Source organism: Mus musculus, chromosome 3 (assembly GCF_000001635.26).
Source record: "Mus musculus strain C57BL/6J chromosome 3, GRCm38.p6 C57BL/6J".
Taxonomy (NCBI): domain Eukaryota; kingdom Metazoa; phylum Chordata; class Mammalia; order Rodentia; family Muridae; genus Mus; species Mus musculus.
In genome coordinates this window covers 86,088,586-86,115,970 of record NC_000069.6, presented here as the reverse complement: position 1 = coordinate 86,115,970, position 27,385 = coordinate 86,088,586, and the positions used below count along the sequence as shown (strand labels likewise).

Here is a 27,385-nt window from a genome sequence, read left to right as displayed (position 1 = left end):
GGGTGATTGATTTCAGTGTGGGAAATGTGCTTTTTAGAGCACCGCTCCACTGAGCAGAAGAGAAATGAGGAGGGGTGTTCAAACTTACATTACTCTTAATATTAATTTAGAGAACGTGGCTGCAGGCCTGGGAAGGACCAGGCCGCATCTGCACTGGGCAATATTTTTAAGACTTACATTTCATAATCCAAGAGGCTCAGACTCTTTCTACTTGAAAAATACAGATTTTCTGTAATACCTAGATTTTAAAAGTTTCTGATGTAATGGAAAATTATTGTTTTTTTTTCCCCCTCCAAAATAAGCTGTTAACGTTTAAGTTAGTTTTAGTGCTATTTCATAGTATCCATAGGTTATATTAGGGAGTGAATCATATTTTTCCTATTAATACATGTGTTCAAAGAGCAGTCTTGTTTTGTCCCTATGTTTCACAGCTACTCAGGCTTAGCAGGAAAGCCTTCAGCATACTGGAGTGTGTTCACAAGTTAAGCTATTAAGGGCCATACAATTTTGACACTTCAATATAATTTTCTCCAGTCTGACTTGAAAATATTATGTGAAAACAATGGACTACTCCCTCAGGTGTTCTGGTTCTCAAAATGACGTGGTGCCACACGCCCAAAGAGCATCCCTTCGAAACTGTCTGTAGCACTAACTCATGTTCACTAAATGTCTCCAAGCACTAACACACATTCTTAAGTGCTGAAGAGCTCTCCGAGGACGGGTGACTGACAACTGATACTGTTTCGTTGGAGCATGGTGGTTCCAGCAATGTGTACCTAACGGAAGACAGTGAGTCCTCCACTCCCAAACTCTGGCAATAGCCAATCGGTCAGCAGTAACAGGGTCACTGCTGAGATCTTACTCCTTCATAACTGAATGCTGACAGAGCCAGTCTGTGTGAGAAAATATTCACTTAAAAAATGTCCAAGTGTCAAATGATCCAGAGAAGACAGAAAAGGCAAATTCAAGACTGTAGGCTTCTAGTTTCTCTTTCCCATCTGCGTGTGAGACTCACTGAATGTGTGGCCAAATAAAATAAACAAACCCACTTACAATGACTTTGACGTAATTGGCAGGAAACACGCCAGTCTGGTTCCTACATTTCCCTCTGTACCACTCTGCATCTATTTTTTCGAGAAGATAAACAATCTCTCCAGATGTGAGACTCAGATCGTCAGCTTGCTCTGTAATACAGAATTAGTGACACACGATGAATTGCCCCAGCTGCACATGTGATTAAAGCAGAGAACAAAGTTGCATTGAGATCTGTCCACAGAGGCAGGGTGTGCATTCGGCTGCTTCTGACAGACTAGATTATACTGATCAAATTAATTTTCCCATGCAATTATATTTTTAAAATGTGATATTAAGAGATTCTAAGATCAGATTAGATATGTCTACTAAGGGAAACAATTTTTAGAACCACCATGGTCCTGGCCAGAGATTCCTACTGCGCCAACGTAAATCTTGCTGCAAACACATCCAGCATTGACAGATGTTTATAGACCTGGCGCGATACACTTACCACCATTCCCAGTCACCCGGAAAAGCCATTCCAACCTCAAATATTAACTAGGGAGTACTACAGATCTTTAGGAAGAAAATTTATCTACACCAAAATAAAAATCAATCTGCCAAGTATATATAAATAAGTTGTAAATAGTTTTTTGTTTTGTTTTGTTTTTTAAAAAACATTTGTAGCTTTGGCTATGAAGGAAACTTAAAACGATTACAAAAATCTAATTCTTTGATCTCATAGGCAGGTGGTGGGTGACACACATATTAAAAAACCTTTTAAAGAGTCAAAAGCCAGGTAATCACTCATGGCCTCCAGCTAAGGGCTGAAGAAGTCCTCATTTGTCTGTGGACCTCCACACCAAGAATCAAGTTGCCAATTCAATAGGCCATTTTGTATCAGAAGGTCAATTATGAAGCACCTAGAATTTTTTAATGATAAGAACATATTCTCTGGGTTCTGTTGTGGCCCAGATGATAATTTTTTTTTCTATTGTGGGTTCTGTTCCCCTGCCCCCCATTCCAGAAATTGGTTTTGATGTACCCAAGACTTGTTTTTCAATAAAGGAAATAAAAATCTCTATTTTTTTAAAAAAAACCCATTTAAACACCTACTTTACTTATTAAATTAGAATTAACTTCATTACAACGCTAAGCAAGCCAATGTTCTATCCTGAGCCCCTAAAGAATGTTATTTGAGCTAAAACTTCATCACAGACTTAAAGATAAAATGATAAGCAAAGGCTACTTTCCATTTGTATGAGGGATCTGCCATTCCTTTTTTTTTTTTTTAAAGATTTATTTATTCAATGTATATGAGTACACTGTAGCTGTACAGATGGTTGTGAGCCATCATGTGGTTGCTGGGAATTGAACTCAGAACCTCTGCTTGCTCCAGCCCCACTCACTCTGGCCCCAAGATTTATTTATTATTATATGTAAGTACACTGTAGCTGTCTTCAGACACACCAGAAGAGATTTCATTATGGATGGTTGTGAGCCACCATGTGGTTGCTGGGATTTGAACTCATGACCTTCTGAAGAGCAGTCAGTGCTCTTACCCGCTGAGCCATCTCTCCAGCCCCTGCCATTCCTTTCAAAGGGCAGGTTTTCAGCTAAGCCTTCTGGCACGACTTGGTACATGGATCCTTCCTGAAGACAGAGCTGATGGATACAGGGTGGTACCCGCAGGCTAGCATTCCGTGGGCACAGGCAATGGGGATGAAAGGCTTTGAGAGCATCCCAGGGCTCTACCAATTTATTATTTATGTCCTTACCTGCTGGGAAATCATGAAGAGCCACAGCGTGAGGAGCACCACTGTCTACAGGCTTCTGACTGTGGCCTGAATCCTTGGGGGAAAAGCAGGGCTGTGAGTGGGGTGTGCAGGATAGACACCAGTTTCATTATCTCTGCAAGACCATTGTTTTGTCTCGTTACAGAGTCCTCCCGAAAGAATTGCCCCATGAGTACTAGACGCAGACCACACAGATGGGCTAGACAAGGGAATCATAATCGCCTCAAAACAGATTGCGTCCTTGCCAGGGTGGGTACAGAAATACATTTCAATTGCATATCACTAAGCACTCCTTTTCAAAGATGTACTTACTTTATGCATATGGGTGTTTTGCCTGCATGTATGTCTGTGTACCACACAAGTGCCTGGTTGGTGCCTACGGAGACCAGAGGAAGGCACCGGATTCCCTGGAACTGCAGTTGCTCAGAACCCAACCTGTGTCCTCTGCAAAAGCAGCAGCAAGGCTTTGACCCCCAAGTCATCTTTCCAGCCTCACTAAGCTGTTTGATTTTAAAGGAGGAAACTGAACCAAAATAGAACTGTTTAACTTTAGAAGGAAATAAAAACAAAACACCATAACACTTAGCCTACCATGAAGCTGTGAGACTCAGCCACTTTGCCTTTCAGTGAATGGCACTCCCTGCACCCCTTCTACTGATCAATTAAACCTTAAGGACAGAGCTTCCACAGTTAAGTCCACACTGATGGAAGAGAATGAAGTTCTGTATTTATGTTCTTGCTTTTTGCAATGAAAGGAGCTAATGACTTCCCATAAAAGTATTAATCCACAGAAGGAAAACCAGTTCATTTATTACCACTTAACTGAATGCATTCTCTAGTCTGAAAGCAGTGCTATCTCCCGTTCTTGGCCTTTCTATTTAATCTGAATGGCTTATTCAACAGCAATTCTAAGTAAATTAGCCAAGAGAAAGCAGTACTCTTCGGCTAGGTAAACAATGGTCCAGATTAGCTGGAGGAGAAGGGGGTCCACTATGACACTTTGTTACTGCCAAGCAGCAACTCCTCTCTTTGGTTTTACTTTGTTTCTTCTTGTTCTTCTCCCTTCTCCTGCTGCTGCTCTTATGTGGACCAGGCAGCCCTCAAACTCATAGCAATCCCCCTGCCTCTGATAGGATTAGAGGCCTGCACTCACCACACCCTGTTTATTTCTTGAGAAAAGGTCTGGCTATATCTTCAGGGAGGCCTGGAACTCACTAAATAGACTAGCATGGTTCCAATTTCATGATGCTCCTGCCTCAACATTCTGTGTGCTAGATTTATGAGTGTGTGTCACCACACCTGGGTCCTTAGTCTCTTATATGAAGAAACAGGCTTATTGATGACATCATCATCACCACCACCACCATCATCATCAAACCCAGTTACAGGCTGTCGCTTACTTTCTTTGGCGGTCTGCAGATCAAGGCCAGGGTTTTACTCATGGGCAAGGAAGACTCCATCCTTGACCCTTGGGAATATTACTTAAAAATATTTAACACTAGCAAACTTATGAAATGAATGAAGGTAGACTTTTGGGTGCTTTCTCTCTCTCTCTCTCTCTCTCTTTTTTTTCAATGACTCTTGACCTCTTCATCCTTGCCCTTTCCACAGCCTCGGTGCACTGGCTTGATCACAGTGTACTGTGAGGAATGGCCCACTCTTCCCACTCTACACTCCTGTCAGATCTTTCCCGAATCCTCCTGCTTTTTTAACCAAAATGCGCCACAGGGGCAAACTGTCTGTTTAATACAGGAAGCAGAACTGTAACTCAGGTCAAGAGAGGATGGCTGAGGCAGCTTCACACCAGCGCCTGCTTACTGCCTTTGTCTAAATAATGAGCAACACGGGAGTTGTGATAATTGTGAGCTATTTTAGGTCTCTGGTGGCTTTAAGAACACCAATTTATGTACTTAATTGTGTGTGTGATTTTTATTTGTTCCTGATTTAAATCTTCAGAAAAAAGAATGGCTATTCAATAAAGAATACTAGGCTGGGTGGCTGGTGACTTGGAAAAAGTCGAGACATAGATCTACCTTAAACCTAACATGAATGTGAGTCTCCAAGTGAACCAAAGACCTGAATATACCCAGGAGTGAGAAAGTTGGGAAGATAATTTGAGCCTCCAGGTAGGGTCCTTGCTCAAGCCTTCAGTGATGAGCAAGCAGACTCATCAGGGGGAACAGCCTAGACAGGGTTGTCCACAAGGGAGGCGGACAACCCAGACTCCACTACCAGGGTGCACATCTTGTAGGTAAACCCAAGATAGTTCAAAGGTCTTCATTGCTAGAGTAATGACATTATAACAGTAAGAATAGCTAATACCACTGCTCAATTGTTGTGCTCCAACCACTGTAACAAACACCTTCTATGCATTAACATTACCTACTTGTTAAATGTCTGAGATACAATTCATACAAAATAAAATGTATCCATTTAGAATCTATGTGGCTTGTACAGGTTTTCATTTAAAGATGTTTATGTGCTTTTAATTTACAACTAACTTCTTGCTGCTGTATAGTAAAATATTAATATATTTTTATCGTTAAACTGCTGCATGACTATCAAAAAAAAAAGGATCTATGTGGTTAAGGAACATTCATGGAATTGTGCAACTATCACTGAAGTCTGTGTTTACAGTGTTTTGTTTTTTGTTTTTTGTTTTTTTTGATCCCCTCTGCTTCTCCACAGAGCCCGTGTGAAGGCTAAAGTTATGTTTTAAGTTTAAATTACTGTGTCAAGAGATCTATAAAACACAAATGCCTCTGACCTGCCTAAGAACAGACAGCCTCCAGGAATGCTGGGCGCGTTGTTCACAGGCCACATGCTTTCACTTTTGTAAACGAACTTGGTTGCCCCAGCTGGGCAGGACGAGCTTGATCACACGGGGAGGCGGGATGTGTGTCGGCAGGAAGGCCATCAGGATGTATGCTTGCCCCCAACTGGACGAAGGAGAGAAGTACACAGCCTTGTGGGTTTTCCCTTTATAAGCCTCTGACTAATATATTTTGGGGCTGTTCTCTGGGAATCCCAGGTAAAGACCTGGCTGGTGTCCACTGTCCTGGACAGTTTTAATAAAGCGTGCCTTAAATTGGCTCAAACATTGTGATAGTGGGCTTGTTCTTGCCCAGTGGGATTTGCCCCTACTGTACAACTCCTCGTTCACCATCCCCTCTGCCCTAAGCAAGCACCAATCTACTTTCTGTCTGCATGGAGTCAGCTTTCCTGGGTCTCTGTGCAACATGTCAATCTAAAAACAACCCTGGGGATGTTACTGTACATTCCATATAAAAAGCAAAACAAAACAAACAAACAAACAAAAAATGCTTCGGCACTCTGTGGCCACCCAGGTAGGAGGGAAACGGAAGGCACACACTTGCTGACGACCCTTCACTTTCTCTCTGACCAGTCCTTTGGATTCAACCATAATTGATACATTTAATATCTCCTGTTTACCAACTTAGGGGAAGATGCCCAATTTTGAACCTTCTTCTCCATGGCTTTTTGTGGTCTTGGCAATGGGCACCAGACAAGTGCTGAGGCCAGTGACTCAAGCTTCATTTTCTAAAAACTGTAACAATCCTAAAAACTGTAACAATCCCTCCAGCCCCAAAGCCTAATAGGACAGTTCATTTCATTATCAGCAGCAGAGACAACGCACTGGCTCCGGAGGCCAACTCTCTGCAAAGCCACAGCGAGGAACTAAAAGGCAATGTTCCAAGTGGGAAAACTTTGGACTGTTACAACTTTTACATTTTTAGCTTTAAAAATATATGTAAGAGGATAGATCTTTTTGGCAGTGTAAGTCCTGCTGTTACCAACGGCATGCTCTGGGAGAGGAAGGGCGGCTCTAACAGATGGCCGATGCTGGACCCAAGCAGAGAAAATTGGGTAAGAGAAGTTTCCTATGTGAACTAGTTAGAATTCTCACGTGCCAGCTGCACGAGCTGAAAACATAACTTCTCCCTAAAATGATAATTTTTACTTTCTTAGAAAAAAGCTTCATAGGATAAACTGCCTTTCAAGAAGAAGGAATTACACTGGCTTATGAAAACTAGGATGAAGAACAAACTCTTTACTTGAGTGGAGTGACTGGTGGGCAGTTACCTTGAGTGACAGAGTGAACACTTAACCGGGAGAGTTAAACTCTTCCAAACATGCAGCGTTGCTCAGAAGCAGGGCAGCTGCCTAGCTTCTCTGACACCCTGAGCTTGGTCTTCTGCAATGCTAAACTGTAAATGTAACTTTTGTTCTCCTGTGATAACTGTCATCTCTGAGGCTTACTGCCTCAGCCTGCTAACCCAGGCCTCGCCCTGGAAGCTTCTAGCCTCTTATCTAAGCCTACACTGTTTTCAGCCTCTGACACTTACTGCTGAGTAAGCTCTCAACTGTGGCTGGCTGGTTCAGCTCAGCTGTTCTGACTCAAACTCCTCTCCAAGCTGACTGATTCAGTTTGGCTTCTCTCTCGACCTCTGACTAAACTGCTCTGCTTGGCCTCATATTAACTCTGGCAATGTGTTATAATCTTCTGACTCGTTCTCATTCTCTGGCTCGTTCTGTCTTCACCTGTGTCTAGCTTGTTCTGTCTCTGTAACCTGTCTCTGTACAACTGTCCCAGTAAAACTGCCTCCTCTCCTCTCTCCTTCTTCCTCTGCACTGCTCTCTTTGCTCTATCTTCTTATGAGAGTTGAGCATATCCTATTCCGTCAAATCTTTCTCTGATTCATTACTGACACTCAATTAGACATCAAACATGGCTGCTTCCTTCAACAAACTAACTTTACTTTCATTGGGATTAAAGGTCTGTACTAAGGGCGTGTCTGCATTCCACCCAAAGGGGTTAAAGGTGTGTGCTAAGGGCTGAGCCACAGTACAACTAGAACTAGAAACAGTGTCCCGTTCCCCCCCCCCCCCCCCCAGTAAATGACACAATTTCAAGTTCACAGTGTGACCTGAGTCACAGTAGTGCAACACACTAAACAGTCTTCATCAGGCTCCACAAACTTGTCGTCAGGCCTAAATTGTGCCTTGAGACTGGGTTATACTTCATTATTTAATGAGCTTATTAAAGCAGATAAATGAAGATTATAGGTTTACACAAGGCTTCCTTTCTCCTCTCTAGACAGGGTCTCCTGTCACTCAGGATCCCCTTGACCTCTACCACACATCCAAGGATGACCCTGGCCTTCTGATCCTGCTCGAATCCACCTTCTTACAGAGAGAGCACCCGCTACTCCACACCCTGTTAGATTGATCTTCCTCCCTTTCTTCTTTCCTTCCTCCCCCGCCCCTCTCTTCTTTCTTTTTTGAGACAGGGTTTCTCTGTATAGCCCTGGCTGTCCTGGACCTCATTATGTAGGCCAGGCTGGCCTCCAGAGTGCTGGGATTAAAGGTATGTATCACAATACAGAGCTCAGCTTGCATTTTAAAGCAGTCTTTTATGTCAGATTTAGCATTCACAGGATTCCTTTTAAAATAATGGATTCATCCTGCTAGGAAAACAACCCTTGGTACTCGATAAACAGGTTTACATTATTTAAAAGAGTAAGTAGCTTTCTCAGTTGACAATCTGAGAGTTGAGTGTCCTAGCTCCCCAAGCCACCACGGACTTGAAGAAGGCGGAACACCCAATCTGTGCCAACATGATGAGAGTCATTTATTCCACAACTGGAGCAAACTGCTAGTGATATCTCCACCCTGGCTAAAGTAACGCTGCTGATACGAGGAACTCAGGGAGTGGAGGATATAATTAATAGCTCTGTGACATGGTCACCATGCAGGGCACAAACCCTCACGATAGCAATTCCTTACGTTAGGTCTGCCTCTCGGGCGCTCGTCCAGGGGAGTGACAATCTTCATCTGGGATGGGTGGACTCTGCCGGTGCCTTCTCCCCGTTGGCATTCCAAGTAATTATTTTCTGCCTGCTTCAGGATCACAAGGACATCCCCACGCTGTAAAGCACAACAGCACTCTCTGAAGCAATTATTATTTCATAAAACATTATTACTTTCCCACATTTTAATCTTTGGAGCCTAAAGCATTTAATAATGTGTAATAGCAGGAGCAGAGGGCAGCGTTTTTTGTTATTTTTTAATCAGTCAGTAAGGGAAGAGCTTGACTTTACCTTACAAGAGAGTTCCGTGGGGTTTCGGGAGACAATGTCTTCATTGGCAATTCCATGAGGCACAGACAGCTTAAATGTAAACCGTAAGAGAATTACTCATAGTCCCACATCGTCACCCGCTGCTGGTCACTTTGCCATGTTGCTGAAGTACAACTTCTCCAGAAGGACCGCTCTCAAGCAGGCCTCGAGCCCTGGGAGCCAGTGAGGCCACCATTTCTCCTGGGCACTAAAGCTCTCAGGAGGTGGAGCTGAGCCCACAGGATCACAAGGGGTGAATGTGACCTCACATTCTCTTGGGACCTCTCTCTGTAGGGCCTTACTGATGGCTTCCATTTGCCTTGTCTCCCTGGTGCCAGTGTCTGTCTGCTTGAAGCCCGGCCACTTCCTGTTCCCTCAACAGTCTGACCTTAGGATGGTTTTTAGACCCAGGGCTAAAGGGTTCTGTCCCTGCCTTGGTAGGTTTTGGCTGATGAGTACTTGTCAGAAGTTCTATGGAATATACACTAAAGTGAGGAAAACGAGGCTGCCCGGGCCCAGTTACCCACGAGCAAAGACGCAGCACAAGGAGGTGGCCTTGTAAATCTGGGTTGAGCAGTGTCGCTCCTCCCACATCTCCACAGCACCCAGGCTTCCAAAGCACACAGTAGTAATTTAATGGCGGTGTAGCCATGGGCGTGCAGGAAGTGGATTGAAGGATGTTATTTTATAATGAGACATATCACTCTAAACAGACCATCATTTTTAATTGCTGATTTCTTTGAATTCCTTAAATTGTTTGACATTGCACAGAATCCCAAGTGAAACTTAGTCCCCCTTGAATGAACAGTTTTGGCATAGAATGGCCATAGCATTAACACACCACTAATTAATTAGCCCTGTATTCATGGTAAGGTAAAATGCTAAGGGGTGTGAGTTCAGTGCCAATTGTTCGGTGGTAATGTCCTGGTTTTACCACTTAAATCTCTAACGTGGTCTCATTCTCCTTATTTGTGTAATGGGGATAATAAAAGTATCTAATCTACAAGGCTAGTTTTGAATAGTGCCTAGCTAATAATTAGTTCTCGACACATACCAATTACTATGTTACTTTATGTATTAAGTAGTCTATCCCAAAGACTATGCCTTGGGTTTGGGTAAAGTTTCATTAGTTTATGCTTCATCTTAGGGGGGTGGGGTGGGGATGGGGAGAGAGGCAATGGGTTTCACTAATTTAAATGACTAAATATATTATATTTTTTTTCCATTTTTTATTAGGTATTTAGCTCATTTACATTTCCAATGCTATACCAAAAGTCCCCCATATCCACCCACCCCCACTCCCCTGCCCACCCACTCCCCCTTTTTGGCCCTGGTGTTCCCCTGTACTGGGGCATATAAAGTTTGCAAGTCCAATGGGCCTCTCTTTCCAGTGATGGTCGACTAGGCCATCTTTTGATATATATGCAGCTAGAGTCAAGAGCTCCAGGGTACTGGTTAGTTCATAATGTTGTTCCACCTATAGGGTTGCAGATCCCTTTAGCTCCTTGGCTACTTTCTCTAGCTCCTCCATTGGGAGCCCTATGATCCATCCATTAGCTGACTGTGAGCATCCACTTCTGTGTTTGCTAGGCCCCGGCATAGTCTCAATATATTATATTTTTATCTGTTTATTCTCTGCTCAAAACCAGAATTAGCTTAAAGTAAAACAAAACCACTTCCTGGCTTGACGGAAGTATACAACAGCATTAAGTTACTAACTACTGTTAAACACATCACTGGCATACAATTATTTAAAAAATAGAAACAGTTCTCCCTGTCCACTCAGAAGTTAATTTTCATAAATCATCTCTGTCTGTCATTTGTGGGAAACAAGTGACAAAAGTCACTCGGTGAAAAACATCCAAAGATACCAAAATTAACAGTCAACTATCTCAATTACAGATAAGAACTTTTAACCAGTAGCTATTAAATGGGGCGTGATAATTATGCTTACAAAAAAAAAACTGTAAGAAAGCTCACTGATCTTAATAAAAGCTTAATTTCTACTTCATTTAAATGCTGCTCACTTAGTGGGCAAAGCAGCTGTAAAGTACAACCTCCACCAGGGATGAGCCACTCACACCCGGCAGATGCTGCCTCGTCAGTGAGGTAGAATTCCTCTCTGCCTGCGTTTCTAATACTCTGTCTGGAAAACCCAGGGATTTTTGTTGTTGTTTTGTTTTTTTAAAGACTTGTTTGATGTGTATGAGTATTTTGCTCACATGTATGACAGTTGTCTCGTATGTGTTATGGGTGGTTGTGAACTGCCTTGTGGCTGCTGGGAATCAAACTGGGATCCTCTGCACCTGCAAGAACAAGTGCTTCCAACTGCTGAGCCATCTCTCCAGCCCCAGGAAACTGAGGTTTGTGGCAGCTTAGTTCTCTAAAGCTTTCTGGGCCAGGGTCCAAGCCCACGTTTGCTTTTATAATTTTCAAAAAGAACTACAGGCCAGGCGTGGTGGCGCACGCCTTTAATCCCAGCACTTGGGAAGCAGAGGCAGGTGGGTTTCTGAGTTCGAGGCCAGCCTGGTCTACAGAGTGAGTTCCAGGACAGCCAGGGCTATACAGAGAAACCCTGTCTCGAAGAAAAAAAAAAAAAAAACCAAAACCCCAAAAACAAAACCCAAAACTACAGGTCTTTCTTATCCTAGCACAAAACCCTTAAGCACTTACCATGTATTTCCTGTAGAGAGGGTGTCCCGGTTTGGGACGAGGGGGTAGCACCGGATCTTGGTTTTTAAAGATTTGACTCTTGGCTTTTGAGAGTCCAGATACAAAGTGGCTTTGCTTCTTCTGAAGATCCATGTCAGAGGAGGAGCGGTTAAAAGGCAGATTTTTATTTGATGATTTGGATGCAGGAAGTTTAGGGGGTGGTGGTCTCTCAGGGGCCCCTTTTGGGGGAGGCCTCCAAACTGGAATGACTTTTCCATGTACAGGTCTGAAAGGCCAGGGAGCCATGAGTCAGCGTTAGATCTCATCTAGGTTCCGTTTCAACCCAACACACACACACACACAAACACACACACACACGCACGCACGCACGCACGCACGCACGCACGCACTCTCTCTCTCTCTCTCACACACACACACACACACACACACACACACACACACACACACACACACGGCAATCTGGCGAAGGCGTGAAGAGCTTTTTTGCTGGTGGGATACTGTTTACTAAAACCTGCAGGGTGTGCTATTTCTGAGCAAATGACTGTTGCATTAAACATTATATCAGAGGAAATGGTATGATGCTCCGGCTTCCTCTTAGCTTGCACTGGAGATTCATTAGCTCAAGACAAACAGGCATTTACTGTCATGAGCACTCCAAGGCCCCAACTGCTCCTAAACCCACGGACTATTTCAGGAAGCTAAGCACTATCTACCACAGTCTGAGACAAAAGCTCAGGCAGGAGATGATATCAGGTGTAGGTGCTTGGGTCGTTTGTATAATGAGAAAAGGAACATCAAAGTCCCCTAATGGTCGCATTATATTTACTATTAAAACTCTTAATTTAGATCAGCATAAAGTCCTAAAAATGCAATAGGACAGTTACTAGTTTGAAAACCTTTTTTTCTAACCTCTAAATGGAAATAAACTTCAACATGGCAATGCCTTCTGCAAGTGTGGCAGCCTTTGTTCAAATACCTCTAGAGCCCTGGGGAGAGGCCAGCTCTGAGTTCCCTCCCAAGATGCTGAGACACAGGCCTGCCTTTCCTAATAGGAGAGTGTTTATGAGCAAGTCTCCACAGAGGAACTGCTTTGGTTTGGAAAGCTGTCTTATTTATTTGGAAAAAGTATCAAAGGCTCACTCGTGTTTGTGCTCTGTAGGTTTTTGGATCTTGTTAAAAGAAGAAAAGATCAGAGAGTCCCATAACCTGCTGTCACAAGCAGAGAGTCCCATAACCTGCTGTCACAAGCAGACTGTGGGCTGGCAGCCTGGGCAGACTCATGAGTTTTTCTCCACAGCAAGATCTAAGGCTCACAGCCCTGCATATAGAAGATAGTGGACAGGAGCCAGTTCTCCACCGCATTCACGTCCCTCCAACTTTCTTACATTATACCTACCTTGGTGGCAACCTGGGGGGTCCTTGTACCAAGCCTCCCGATTCGCTGGCTTGCTCCAGTTCCTACAAATGTCACAGAAGGCTTTTTAGTCAAGACTAACCCAAAACAAGAGTTTGTAAGAGGAACTGGGTTCAGCTTTTCGAGTGATTCTCTAAGTAGAAATGCTGTGAAGTTATGGAGGCTATGTAACAGTTGAGAAGGACTCTGAGTATTATACATCATATACATATACACATACACATACATATACACATACATGCCCTTGCTGGCTTGGAACTATGTAGATCAGGCTGGCTTTGAACTCACAGAGATTCACCTGCCTCTGTGTCTGAGTGTTGGGGTTATAGGCACAGTCTATTGTGTCCAGTCATAAAGCAATATTTTTAAAAAGGCTTTTTTATGTGTATGACTGTTTTGCCTACATGTATGTCTGTGCACCACATGTCTGCCTGGTGCCCTCAGAGGACAGAAGCAGGGGTTGGGTGCCCTAGATGGTGATTGTCTTCATTTCTGCCAGTTTGTTTGCTTCAGTTTTAATATGTGACATTTCTTCATTTCAATTATGGGAGAAAGCAAACAGTCGTGAGTTTAAACCATAGAGAGTGAAGTGGATGGCTGTTGTGCCATCTCATCTCCTTGCTGGGTGGCTTCAAGACAAGCAGTGAGCTCTGAATTAGAGGAGCTGAGGGCGTTAAGAAGGACTTGAAAGTGAGACACTGGAGGAGAGACAGAAGGGCAGGAGAGATGGGGATTTCTCCAGACTGGTTGCATGGGCAGCCAAGGCCTTTGTGGGGTGTGTGTGTGTGGGAAGTGTGAGAGCACAGGACAGGTGGAGCAGCCTAATGATAGACAAGAGGATTTGGAAGGGGGCGGGGTCGATGAAGAGATTCCTTGGGAGCGGGGCTCAGCTGGTCTGTTCCATAGGTTTTCGTCATAGGCCGAGGACTATGAAATCATTCCTCTGTTGAGTGAGAAGCAGAAAGATCTCAAAGACCAGGCAGGCCTCTTTGTTCTTTTCTTTTGGAAAAGTCCTAACTAAATTGTTCTGTTCTTTTCTTGTCTTGTCTTGTCTTTTCTTTTCTTTCCTTCTTTCTTTCTTTCTTTCTTTCTTTCTTTCTTTCTTTCTTTCTTTCTTTCTTTCTTTCTTTCTTTCTTTTTCAATTGAAACCTTGAAAGTATTTACTCCTAAGACCAACTTTCCCTCTCCAGCCATTAAGACCCTAGCATACACCCAGGAAATACTGTCTCTAAGACTTGAAAGAAAAAAATTTTCTAGCCCATTAAAATTACTCTGCATTAACAGTTACTTAGTTATTGCTTAGGAATCTTTGGGCAAATCCAAACTGTTTCATCCTCATAACAAATGAGTTAAAACTTCTTTCCACGATTTTAAAATTCATGCTATTTATAACATTTCCTTAAATACCAAGTGATTAATCGCCAATAACTATGATAATTTAAACATGTTTCGATGTCTTAAAACCTCATTTTTTAAAAAACAAATTAAGCTTGCCCTTAAAACTTGGTTTCACTAATGAGTTCAGTTAATGTAGTGAAGCAAGCCGCCAGCTCATAAACCCTGCAATATTCCAGACTAACCCACGCCTTATAAACACGCCGCCGCCTGTAATTCTTCCTGACAATATTGCTCTGATAAAATGCATGGCTTTCCTTGGCCACCTTTAAAATTAAAGCAAACAAACTTTAGCAGGCAAGGAGAACTTTTTATTGATTTTCCTCAAAATTAGTTGTGGGTTATGCCTTAATAATTAAGGGAAACTTCAGCAGAAATATTAACGTGTAGCTGATATGGAAGGGTACATATCTTACGGTGTATAACACATATTAGCTGCTGCCTCCGGGACAGGGCTTGTCTTCTCGCTTTGTTTTCAGCAAGGCTTTAACCACAATGGAGCTACATCCGTGTAGCAAACGTTTGTTGGATATTTAAAATATCTTTCTGATCTCTCACTTAATAAACTCCTAAGTTGGAACAAGAAAGGCACATCCTGGAAGACACTGCCGTTTGTGACACCCTCTAACAGTGACAAGGTGGCCCCTATTGCTGCAGCTGTCTTAGTGTTTGTCAGTGTGGGTCGGTGCCTAGGTTCTGCCAACAGTCCTCAGAGACTACTGACTAAAGTTTTCCCCTCTTCAGCATTCTACACACGCTGCGAAGCTTTTCTCTATCTTCTTAGTTTTTTTTCCTAGTTCTGAGATTGCCGAATTCTGGTGTCTGAGATGCTGGCTGAGTTCCTGGCAGAGGTGTTTTTCTTTTTCTTTTTCTTTTATCAACAAATGTTCCCAACAGGTTAACTGCTAGTCAAGTAGCATATGAAAAACCTCATGGGAATTTTTCTTTATGGTCATGTCCACAGCAAATCAGAAACTGCATTCTAAAAGCCTTGGTAATGACCAAGAGGTGTTTTTCTGATCATAGCATTTCTATAGATGCCATCTTTGCACCATCTGCATTAGGATCATACTTGAATTTTGGAAAAATTCCTCTCAAATTTCTTTTTGAGACTGGACCTTGTGGTATAGCATGGATGGGAGTGGAACTCACAGTCCTTCTGTCTCAGCTTCTCCATGTACTAGGGTAACAGTGGATGTCATAACACCCAGGTATTCCGGGTTTGGTGTCATTTTTAAAAAGGAGGTAACTCTCCTTCTCCCAACACCACATGTGCACCACATGCGTCTTAGAGTTTCCGTTGCTGTGAAGAGACACCAGGACCAAGGCAACTATTATAAAGACGACATTTAATTGGGGCTGGCTTATAGGTTCAGAGGTTCAGTCCATTATCATCAAGGTGGGAACATGGTAGTACCCAGGCAGGCACAGCACAGAAGTTGCTGAGAGTTCTACATCTTTATCTGAAGGAGGCCAGGAGCAGACTATCTTTCAGGCATCTACAAGGAGGATCTCAAAGCCCATAGCTTTGACACACTTCCTCCAACAAGGCCACATCTCCTAATAGCACCATTCCTTGGGCCAAACATATTCAAATCACCACAGTATGTAGTCAGAAGTGTGGAGAAGCTGGCTTAGGTATGTTTTGTAGGAGCTGACACTCCTTAGAGCAGAGCTTAAAGTCAGCTTGTCTCTGGCACATACACTTTTGTGCTGTGTGCCTGGATTCATGAGCCATGCAGAGTCTCCCATAGAGTTGTCAGGTTTAGGGGATGCTTTGAGATAGTAAGGGAGCACACAGCTCCAGTGGCCCCCATGAGACCCTAGAGCCCATCACTGAAGTAATGGAAGCAAGGTTTGGTGACTGTAGCAACAGGGCTGATGACAAGTTCCCTGAAGCTCTGGTCAGGGGAAACAGCAGACAGGACAGTTGGGAAAGCCTGTCTATCCTCAGTCTGTGACACTGACACCTTCTAAGGGGCTTCTCCCTCACCTCTAGTTCTCATGGCCACCGGTCTAAATAAACTCAGTAATTTCAATTCTTAAAACAAAATTTTTAGGCACGGGTTTGACCTTAGTCTCTAGAAATTACACACAAACCTGCTTCCTCGAGCCCTTTCCTTCAGACTCACTGTGCCTATTATGGTCTGCACGTATGAGCAGACAGGCGGCCCGAATCCCTGTGATGGGAACAGGGCAGGATTTCCTCCTGCTCATGTGAGGCTGGGAGGTAGCTATGGACACCGGAGCCCTTTGGGGAGTTTGGTTTATCCAAACTTGTTTTCTTTTAAATGTAGGTGTCACTCTTGGACTGTGTGACAATGCAGGTGACAATCCCAGTGTTTCCATAGCGTGGTCATTCACAGAACCCGGCCCAGTGCTCACTCCTCCATACGGGTTTGGGATCACAGTAGAGCAGGGGCCCACGATCTGCTTTTGGGCTTTCTTTGCCCAGTTTTAATAAAATTTATTATCAAATACTTTGAAGATACAAATGATCACTAAATTTTAATTCATTCTACAGAAGAATCTCATTAACTTGGTATTGGCTAATTTAATTTAATGTCTTTTTCAAAGAAATTTCTCCTCACTAGATGATTAGACCGGTTTGCCTGTGTGATGAGCACAGTTAACGCACGGGGTAAGACTATTATAAAAATGGAACTAAATTGGTTTAAAGACTTTAAGAATTGATTTCTCTTGAAACAAGCCATAAAGATTGCCCACCAGGAGGAAATTTTTAAAAATGCACATGGGAGTAGTATTAAGGTTGAAATATAAAATACATATATAAAAGGTCCTGGGTATGTTAACAAAGGCATCGGAAAGTATTTGATTTCAATTAAAAGTTTTTCTTAAATTTCAAAATAAAAATTTCTTAGTTATTTTAAATTATTATTTTTTAAATAAAAATAGATTTGAATGCTTTAACAAAATCTGACAATTTGACTAATCTATTTCTATAAATATTAAAGTTTTTTGGAAGTTATAATACCTTCCTCATTATTATTATGGTATCATATAAAAGACAATGTCATTATATTGGTACAGGAGAAATTATTTTATAATGAAGTACAATGAATGAATCCAATCCTTCTATAGGGACTTGTAAAATATTGAATATAATATTAAGTAAGCACATGAGGTTTAACAACTGGGTTCTAATAAGATTATTTCTAAAAGTATAGCCAATGGTAAGATAATTTAAACAGCAACTGAACACTCGGAACTGGTTCAGAACTCTGTCTTAGGCCTAACCACCGCTCGGTATCACTTACTGGGTTTCTAGTTCTGTCAGAGTGACTGGGCCTTCCAGACACTGCACTGTGAGTATTCCCAACTGGCTTTTCGGCAGGAAGAGGAGGTGGGCTTTGTGGTTCCTCATGTAAACCTAGGGGAAAGACAAGACAGAAGTCACCAGCAATGGCTAGTCCAGGATTCCATACAATGACCTGAATGTTTGGGCTCCCTAGGAAAATGGCTGGCAGGAGACAGTTAAGTAATGTTAAGCAGACCTGTGAAAAGTGGAAAGTGAGTAAGCCCACACCATGCCACACAGCGGGATAGCATTTGCTAAGAATGATGAGTCAGGCATTAACTCAGGCACTCCAAACAAAATCACCATCCCTGTGTTAGATCTGTCTGGTCTACTCGTAGCTGGTACCATGTATGGCAATTTCGGTTTAAATCTTAAAGTGAAACAAGGTCAAAATGTTTGTTCTTTAGTTGCGCTAGCCACATTTCCAGCAGCCTGTTGCCACTGGGGGATAGAGGCTACCACAGTGGCCAGCACGGATATACCACTGCCAGAGTTTCATATTAGATAGTATGCTACCTATGCTAGAGATACTGGAATTAAGAAAAGTCTAAGTGAGATGTTTAATTTATTAATGACAGTAATTGTCAGGTTTGTTTGAACTAAAGTCTGTGCTCATTCTAGTAAAACATGGTCCTTAATAGGCGGACCACCCAACCCTCCCCATTCACAAATAATTAAACGTTTCTGATAATTTAGGTTAATGGCCATAATTGCCTTAATTACTGAAACAATACTTTTATATCCAAACCACACATGCAGCTCAGTAATATTCCCAACTTACTTTAAAGAAAGAAAATAGAGATGATTAGATTTAATTATTGCCAGAAAATTAAAATCTGTGTACAGGAATACTTCTTACTTAAGGGGACGATTGTAACATTGCCGGAGGCTAAAGCCACCGTTTCCACTGTCTGGTGGAGCCACTGAAGGTACACGGGAATTCTTGTTTTTACAAATGAATACTTGCAATTTCTAGCTCCAGTGAAAAGCCTCTAACATGAAGATGATCTGTCAGGTTCCTGTTCCACCCACAGACAGGAAAACATTCTCAAAGGGAGAAAAATGTCCAAGCCTGCTACTAGGAAAACAAATGATTTAAGTGCTTGTCATGAGAGAGGCAGGACACACAGTCCTCAAGTCAGGTCACCTTCCTCCATGCCCTCCCACCGCGCCAGGTCCTCAGCCTCACAAGGAGGCAGTCACACTATTTAAGAGTTCACTGGAGCACTAAGAAGAAGTGAGCTGGACCCTTACTTGCAGAAAAGGCACAGGGAGAACCTGTTATGGGTATGACGGGCTTCAGAGGCACAGTTCCCATTTTAATACAGTCAGTGAAGGCTCTGACAAGAGCCTGAAGGAACTCAGGGGACCAGCTACCTGCATAGCCTGGGGAGATTCCAGGGGAAGGAGCTGCAGGCTCAAAGTCTATAAAGGACCTTGCACACCAAGCTGGCCTTTTCTTCTCTGTCCATTCCAGATTCTTTTTTTTTTTTTTATAATTTTTTTAAAATTAGGTATTTTCCTCGTTTACATTTTCAATGCTATCCCAAAGGTCCCCCATACCCACCCCCCCAATCCCCTACCCACCCACTCCCCCTTTTTGGCCCTGGCGTTCCCCTGTACTGGGGCATATAAAGTTTGCAAGTCCAATGGGCCTCTCTTTGCAGTGATGGCCGACTAGGCCATCTTTTGATACATATGCAGCTAAAGACAAGAGCTCCGGGGTACTGGTTAGTTCATAATGTTGTTCCACCTATAGGGTTGCAGTTCCCTTTAGCTCCTTGGGTAATTTCTCTAGCTCCTCCATTGGGGGCCGTGTGACCCATCCAATAGCTGACTGTGATCATCCACTTCTGTGTTTGCTAGGCCCCGGCATAGTCTCACAAGAGAGAGCTTATCTGGGTCCTTTCAGCGAAATCTTGCTAGTGTATGCAATGGTGTCAGCATTTGGAAGCTGATTATGGGATGGATCCCTGCATATGGCAATCACTAGATGGTCCTCCAGATTCTTTAGACACCAGAAATCATGTTCTTCTTCCTCTACTGCATTTATGCATTGTTTAAAAACTGTACCAACGGGGGCCAGAGGATGGCTCAGGGACTAAGCGCACTGGCTCCTCTTCCAGAGGGCCCAGGTTCACAGCACCCGCATAGAGACTCACAACCGTCTCTCGTTCCAACTCTAATTTATCTGATATCTTGTTCTGTTTCCTCAAGCACTGCATGCACATGGTACAGAGACACACATGCTGGCAAAACTCCCATTAAAAAAAATAATAAATGATTTACCATTGGACTAGCAGAACTCTGTGGAGAACTGACTTGGGCAGGCCCTGACGACCCTTGGAAGGCTGTCTAGGCCTGTCAGTTCTCTCATGCCCACCAGGACAGAGTCACCTTTAAACAGTTCCTGGGGCGTTGTTTGGAAATTAATTTAAGATGATTCCTTAGCTTATCTTTTCACAATTTCAGAGTTAATAACCCAATTTAGGAAACATAAACGGGGTGGGGGGTGGCACTGCTTACCCTAGGAAGGCCTGTTCACAAGTTCTGTACTGTAAGATGGGACCAACCACCATTTACCTTTCACTTATTGATTGATTTTTTCTTTCTTTTATTTTTTCTTTTCTTTTCTCTCCTTTTTCTTCTTCTCTTTCTTTTCTTTTTCTTTCTTTCTTTTTTTTTTTTTTTTTAAGACAGGGTTTCTTTGTATAACTGCCCTGGCTGTCCTAGAACTCACTCTGCTTACCAGGCTGGCCTCGAACTCAAAGAGACCCACCTGTCTCTGCCCCTGAGTGCTAGGATTAAAGGCGTGTGTGAGCCATCACCTGGTACCAACTAACCATCTTCAGAACTAACAAATCCGAAGAATCTGGCTCAGCTCAGACATCTGGAACTCTAGAATCTGTCCAAGTTGTTTTTGGTGGCTATGTATCTAGACCTTAGGAACGACAGCGGGCAAAGCATCTCTGGTACGTTTCCGTTTAACATGTTGTGTGCTGTCCTAATTCACTGTAGGGAGACTGAGGTATGTTTTGTGTGGCGTGACCTCACTAGAGGATTCCTGGAAGCTTATTTCTGGTTTCTGTCACATTATACCCCATTTGCCTTTCCCCTTGGTGGATTCTGTCTCATTTTCTCTTACAGTAATAAATTATGATCATGACTATTGAGTCCTGAGAGGAGTCCTAATGATTCAATGACTTGGAGGTGGTCTTGGGGAAACTGGCATTAGAATAAAGTTAAGAATAGAAGTTGTGGGGCTGGAGAGATGGCTCAGTGGTTAAGTTCAATTCCCAGCAACCACATGGTGGCTCACAACCACTGGTAAGGAGATCTGACTCCCTCTTCTGGAGTGTCTGAAGACAGTTACAGTGTACTTACATATAATAATAAATAAATAAATCTTAAAAAAAAGAATAGAAATTGTGAACTGAGGGTATAACTCATGTAAACCATGAGAGATGGCTGGATTGTAGCCTTAGCAAGTAAAAAAAAAAAAAAGTTATCTTAGAACCCACATGAGGTTTCCATATTAGTAATCTTTGTATTTTACTATACTTGTAAAATCCAGAATATAGTTACAAGGTAACAGCACACGAGTGTTACCTTGTAACCTTGTAACCAATGAGCTACAATGTTACTCCTTTCTGGGCTATATTACACTGACAAAAGCCATTATGTCACCATTTTCCTAATCAACACTACAATATAACCTTTAAAGGAGCAAGACCTGTCAGAAATGGAGAGTGTTGGCTTTTCTCTTCATTTTTTCACAGCAACTCTGTTCAATCTCTTGCTACTAGCTGAGCGCTATCAATGAAAAACAAAACCATTAAGAGACTAAAACCAACATGATGCTTCTTGGTAGTGTCTTAGAGACAAGCCAGTCCCCTAAGGTCAAGTGTATGCTTCTGTCCTCTCTCAGGACACTCCAGGCCTGGACGCACCTAGGGTTATACAAATTTTAAAATGATATTTATTTTGCAATTTAGTCATTCTATGAAGTATAATTGTTAGCTGTTTGTAAAGCTATTGGGTGCAGTTCTTTGAACAATTCACACACACATGAAGACTGAGCTGGCTGGAACAGTGCCCCCCTGATAGACATATATAACTTCATTTGCTATTCGCTTCCCCTCTCTCCCACCATCTTTACCAGAGGCACGGATATAGGATACTATGATTTTTCCCAGATTCAGTCTCTTACTCTCTTTGTCTAAAATCAACCTTAAAGATAGACAGAACGCAAATTTTTGGTGATAATTCTCCAAAGAACTGGGAGAGAACACCTTGCTCCAGGATGTCCGTGACCATGCATAACAAATGGCAGGTAATTTCAAAAGCAGACACTGATAAGTTAATTCAGATTTCTCCTGGGCTCTTGGAGGAGTAAATTAGGAACACAGAGAAGAGCTTACATTTTCCTGGTTTGGCTGGGATTCGTATTACAGTAGGCTTCCTGGTGGGCGCCGGCTGAACGGCTCTTTCTTTTGTTGCTTCTGTTTTTGTGGGGAGCTGAAAGGGATCTAATGAAAAACATAGTTTATTTTGCATGTTTTAGTTAACACAGATTCAAACAAAAAAGCCTCATTCATAATTTAAGAGTCATATTTCTCATGCCCCAGGGAAAACTATTCATGGATAAACAAAATCTCAGTTTGCAGAGACAAAAACAAAGTTGGAGCTCATAAAAGGAAATAATTTAGTACCCCGTAAATAATTCATATGGCTTTCTTCCTCTCTGATGAGAGAGATCCAGGACAATCCTGAATTATGTAGAAGCCAGCTTTCAGGGGAGTGTAATCATTTCATAAATGTCTGCCTGTAAATGAGGGGGTAACTGCAACAAGCAATCTTCCCAAACAGCAAGGTCCCAGGCCCCCAGGAGGGCTCTGCTTGGCACAAACCTGTGCAAAGCTGTAATACACCAGCAGCCTCCTCCCCCCCTTACATGGCCTGACACTGGGAAGGGCCCAGCTGTCTTAGATTCAGTTTAGTGACGCTACACTTCCATAATGTAGAAGTAAAGAGGATTTTATTCCAAAAATAAATCATCTCCTTTCAAATATCTAACTCTGGGGCAAAGATATATGACTTAGCATTTCTTCATCTTCATTAATTTATTTTAAGTAAATCAGATATGCCTAGGGTAAGTATTTTAAATCAAGACATAACTATAAACCCATTTCTTTTAAACAGAAAGAAATGAACTTTAATGTAAATGCTCTTTTCATTATTTTAGAAATATGTCTATAAAAATGTTTGCATGTGGGGTGGAGAGATAGCTTAGCACTTGAGAGTGCTTGTTGCTCTTGCAGAGGATCTGAGCTTGGTTTCCGGGCCTGTAACTCCAATCCCAGAGGATCCATCGTCTCTTTTGGCCTCCATTGGTTCCAGGCACATATGTGATACATAAATACATATGGAGGCACACCCCCCCATATAAATAACATTTAAAAAATGTAATCATGGTATACGCTTGTGTGTGTGTGTGCACGCTGGTTCACATGCATATGTTAGAGAAGTCAGAAGAGGATGCCTGCCTGGTAACCTGTTCTATCATTTTTACCCCTTGGAGGCCGGTTATTTTACTGAATCTGAGCTGGCTGCTTTTTTGGCTAGGCTGATTGGTCAGTGAGCTCCATTGATCTCTCTTTACCCCCTTTATGCTGGGGTTGCAAATGCACAGGCCCATACTCGGACTCTACGTGGATGCTGAGGATCCAAATTCAGGCCCTCCTCTTTGTGCAGCAAGCACTCACTCCCCCTGAACTAACCTCCCCAGCTCCTATATATTTCTTTTTGAACAACGGGAACCCAGAGCTTTGGAAATAGGTCAGCTGGTGAAAGGCTTGCCATGCAAACACCGGGGCCTGGTTTAATCCCTAGAATCCATGTAAAAAACTTTGTGCACTGAGGAAGCGGAGACAAGAGGGTCCTTGGGGTTGGTCGGCAAGCCGATAGAGCAGAAAGGGGAAGCCCTGGCTTCAGTGAGATGTCCTGTTGAAGGAAAAAAGGGGGAGAGCAACAGAGGAAGACACGATACCAGCCTCTGGACTCTGCATGCACACAAGTGTGTGCACCACTCAGACACAGACAGTCACTCTCTCTTCCCAACAGTAGTAGTAGTAATAATAATAATAATAGAAAGATGGGAGAACCTGAAAATAAACAGAATAGGAAAAGTAAAATGTCGCACCCTACAGCACCTTCTCTTTCTGCTCATGTCTCCCTCCCCGCCTCTGTGCTGGCCCCTGGCCTGCTGGAACCTAGAACCGCCAGCCTTCCTTATCCTCTAGAGGCAGCAGAAGCCTGGCCTTGCCTTCCAACCCCCCTTCACCTCACCAACCCCCTCAGTGGTTACATCCCACTTTTCAGAATCTTGCAGGGATCTGTTTCCTGCTGGAAAAGGACTAGTTAAAAGAACCAAGGCTAATCAAGTTCAGGGTAGTCAGCCTCTCATGTGGAATTTCTGCTGTAATTGCTGCTTCTGGCATCTCTACTATGCTCGTTACTGGTATAGTTTTTGGCTAACGATGTTTGCTGGGTGAGTTGGGAGGGAAAAAAAATGTGGAGCCTGAAATTGAATTCTGCACCAAAAGAGGACAAAGAGACAAATCACTGAGAAGGAAGGGGGATCAAAGCCCTGGCCTTTACCTCCTTGATGGTCTGTGCACAACAGCCAAGTCCTCTCTCCCTGAGCCACACCCTCAACTGCTGAAGTTGACTTTTCTCCCTGAATGTGGGCACCATACAAAGCAAGCATGGCACCCCCTCTGTGTTAGAAACAAAAGCAAAATTCAGGGGCAACAACGGGGAATCTGAGTATTCAACTCCAAAATACTTTCATTTTATTATTGAAAAAAAAAATAACTGGGCAGTGGTGGCACATGCCTTTAATCCCAACACTTTATAGGCAGAGGCAGGCAGATCTCTGAGTTCAAATCCAGCCAGGGATACATAGAGAAACCTTTTTTTTTCCAACCCCCCCCCCCAAAAAAAGAATAAAAAATAGATGGCAAATATATTTTTTTAAAAATATACTGTAAGAAAGAACCCCACCCCCCACCCCAAGTACATTTTCTCAATGGTTTGAAAAATGACTATAGTTTTAAAGGTGGGGCTATTAGATACAAAGAAACAGTAGATTGGACTATTAATCTGAAGAGATATTGTTAATAAATCACATTGCTTTTCCAAGGCAAAATTAATATCAATTAACAATAGCAAGCTATAAAATAAAAAACTGTTTTAGTGACCTTGGGGAATGCAGATACATATATATTACTCACACACAATAAACAAACAGAATCTTAAAAAAGAAAGAAGAAAAAAATGATTAGGACAGACGTGGGCATCTGTATGATTCCAGGAGCTGTGAGGTAAAGGCAGGGGTGTGGCAAGTTGGATGGCAACCTGAGCTACAGAGTGATAAAATCCTGACTGGAAGGAAAAAGAAAAAGGAAGAAAGAAAAAACAAGTAAGCTGGGCATGGTGGCGCACGCCTTTAATCCCAGCACAAAACAAGTAAAGAAGATAATTTTGCTAAAGGTCGCACCTATACAATTTTTTTATTTATTTTGCTTTTTTTTTTCGAGACAGGGTTTCTCTGTGTAGCCCTGGCTGCCTGGAACTCACTCTGTAGACCAGGCTGGCCTCAAACTCAGAAATCCACTCGTCTCTGCCTCCGGAGTGCTGGGATTAAAGGTGGCGCCACCACACCAGACTCAGTTATACAATTTAAATAACTCAACACAAAATGAAAATCAGGCCTTCCATCCATCTTCTCCAAGTCCTTCCAGGTACATCGTGTAAGACTTTACACAATCAGCTGGGCGTGGGGCGTGGTGGCGCACGCCTTTAATCCTAGCACTCGGGAGGCAGAGGCAGGTGGATTTTTGAGTTTGAGGCCAGCCTGGTCTACAGAGTGAGTTCCAGGACAGCCAGAGCCACACAGAGAAACCCTGTCTCGAAGGAAAAAAAAAAAAAAAAAAAAAAAAAGACTTCACACAATCAGTAACTAAAATACCAGGAATCCCATTCTTCATCTTGTTTATTTGAGAAAGGGTCTTATGACTCCTGGGCAGTGATACACAGTGATACACAGTGATACACAGTTCGTATACAGTGATACATTTATGTATCAAGCTCACTAAGTAGCTGAGGAGGACCTTGAGCTCCTGAGCCTCCTGCTCCTCACCGAGTGCTGGAAATACAGGCCTGCGCCACCTCATCAGGTTTACACAGTATTGTCGGTTAAACTCAGGGCTTCATGTATCCTAGGTAGACACTCTACCAACTAAGATACATCCCTATTCCCTGGACCTTGCATCTTAAAAAATAAATAAAATATACGGAGGTTCGTTTGCTGACTAGGTACTACACAACAGACAAATTGTATTGCATCCTACCATAATTCATTTAAGCAGCCCATTGAAACTTATTTCCAATATTCTTTGTGAGTATTAATAATCTGCATAGACTGCTGATGAGAACGACTGCCATAGGTTCATATGTTTGAATATTTGATCTCCAGCTGCTGCAACTGTTTGGGAAAGATTAGGGGTTGTGTCCTTGTTGAAGAACGTGTGTCACTGGGGGCAGGCTTGAAGGTTTCAAAAGAGCCATTCCCAGTATGTGTGTCTCTCTCTGCCTCCTACTTTCAGATTAAGATGTGAGCTCTCAGATACTGTTCCGGCACCATTCCTGCCTGCTTGCCTGCAGCCAAGTTCCCCGCCACGATCATCATGGACCCTAACCCTCCAAACCATAAGACCCAAATAAACTCTTTCTTCTCTAAGTTGCCTGGATCAGAGTGTTTTGTCACAGCAACAGATCAGTAACTAAGACATATGCACATTGTCTCCAATATTCTTTAGAACAAGTTCTTAGTCTAGAGCCCAGGAGTGGTCTTCACGTGTTAAGGTTGTACCGCAAACTGCTCATACATGAACTAATGGATACCTTTTGAAAGGGGATAAAAGATGCACAGGCTGCAGCAGGTTCTAGAATCCTGGGGTCTATAGGTGGTTAATAACCTCCTGGGGATAATTCTATCAGAGACCGCTCACGCACACAAGACAAACACTGTCCAGATCTAGGGACGTCAGTGACATTTTCCTGTCTTTGCCGTGTTCACTCTGTCTTCTTTCTGGTTTCTCATTTCAACACCAATTACTCTACACGTGTCGCCAAACAAGCAGACCCCTTTACACCTAGGCACGGTCTTCATTACTGGGCTGATAAAAACACTGGTGATTTCTTTTGTCCATTAGCTGTCTGTAATAATACGCTTGTCACTGTAATTAGTTTCCCCATCTCTGGCTTGCTTTTCTGTCATTTCTCTCTCCAGAGTTCTGGTAATAGCATAGATTGGTCACTAAACTATCAGTCTGGTCTGTGTAATGGAGCTGACACTAGAAGCTTGCTTTTTTTTGGTTTTTTTTGACAACTAGGTATGATTTGTAAGGGTTAGGAGTGGAATTGCTAACGCTTCTTGGCTTTATTACATTAACCTGGAAGGCATTCTACCTATGAAATGAATCCAATATTAAATTGTCTGTTTTATGAGTTTTCCTTTAATAATTCTTCTAATCTTTACAATGTTTCCACAGTGTCAGTATTTTCTGA

The 27,385-nt window shown here is 42.7% G+C and overlaps 1 protein-coding gene and 1 non-coding gene across 9 annotated transcripts in view; both read right to left on the bottom strand.

Moving 5' to 3' along the window:
* Window positions 1-27,385, bottom strand: part of Sh3d19 (SH3 domain protein D19) — a 159,722-nt gene that overhangs the window by 14,556 nt on the left and 117,781 nt on the right. For 7 of the 8 annotated variants that reach the window (XM_006501546.4, XM_011240136.3, NM_001374679.1 and 4 more), the window contains 8 exons: window positions 22,174-22,281; window positions 17,712-17,824; window positions 13,020-13,081; window positions 11,624-11,888; window positions 8,933-9,001; window positions 8,619-8,759; window positions 2,793-2,865; window positions 1,054-1,184 (listed from right to left, as the gene is read on the bottom strand). In XM_006501546.4, coding sequence (XP_006501609.3) covers window positions 1,054-1,184; window positions 2,793-2,865; window positions 8,619-8,759; window positions 8,933-9,001; window positions 11,624-11,888; window positions 13,020-13,081; window positions 17,712-17,824; window positions 22,174-22,281 — 962 coding nt within the window. Of the gene's footprint in view, window positions 1-1,053; window positions 1,185-2,792; window positions 2,866-5,577; window positions 5,750-8,618; window positions 8,760-8,932; window positions 9,002-11,623; window positions 11,889-13,019; window positions 13,082-17,711; window positions 17,825-22,173; window positions 22,282-27,385 lie in introns of all 8 variants that reach the window. The other variant, XR_003954328.1, reaches the window with a different exon arrangement.
* Gm25188 lies at window positions 15,316-15,437 on the bottom strand. Its single transcript, XR_003954775.1, has one exon. It is a non-coding gene; the product is annotated as a small nucleolar RNA SNORA32 (small nucleolar RNA).